We start from the raw sequence: 443 nt of genomic DNA, 5'->3' as shown, positions 1-443 counted from the left end.
CCTTCTCAGCATACCGAGCCGCCTCACAACACGGAGCCTGCTCACACCAAGCCTCCCAACACCGAGCCACCGCACACCAAGCCTTCTCAGCATACTGAGCCGCCTCACAACACGGAGCCACCGCACACCAAGCCTCCCAACACCGAACCCCCTCACACCAAGCCTTCTCAGCATACTGAGCCTCCCCACAACACGCAGCCCATCACAGAGATCACCAAGACAACCACCTTTGTTACTACTGAGCGCCCTGTCACCTCTACTGTTGTCACCTCTGGCACTAAGACTCTCACCGTCCCCATCACTCAGACTAACGTCATTACGGTCACCACCACATTCTGTGAGTCATCAACCTTGCCTGTGATCCCTGTGCCTACTGGCACTGGTGTTCCTGTACCACCAGGACCGGTGCCTACTACCTCTGGTATTCCTGTACCACCAGGACC

At 57.1% G+C, this 443-nt stretch overlaps 1 protein-coding gene across 1 annotated transcript; it reads left to right on the top strand.

Annotated features, from left to right (window-relative positions):
- Window positions 1-9: 9 nt before the first annotated feature.
- cspA (putative cell surface protein) lies at window positions 10-429 on the top strand (the record flags this gene model as incomplete). The annotated part of the gene is made up of 1 exon (XM_032060199.1): window positions 10-429. A coding segment is annotated over one exon (420 nt), but the record flags the coding sequence as incomplete, so codon positions are not given.
- Between the last annotated feature and the right edge of the window lie 14 nt (window positions 430-443).

The sequence above is a fragment of the Aspergillus pseudotamarii genome, assembly GCF_009193445.1.
Source record: "Aspergillus pseudotamarii strain CBS 117625 unplaced genomic scaffold BDV38scaffold_35, whole genome shotgun sequence".
Lineage (NCBI taxonomy): Eukaryota > Fungi > Ascomycota > Eurotiomycetes > Eurotiales > Aspergillaceae > Aspergillus > Aspergillus pseudotamarii.
Note: the sequence above shows the minus strand (reverse complement) of the source record. Positions and strands in the feature narration are given on the sequence as shown.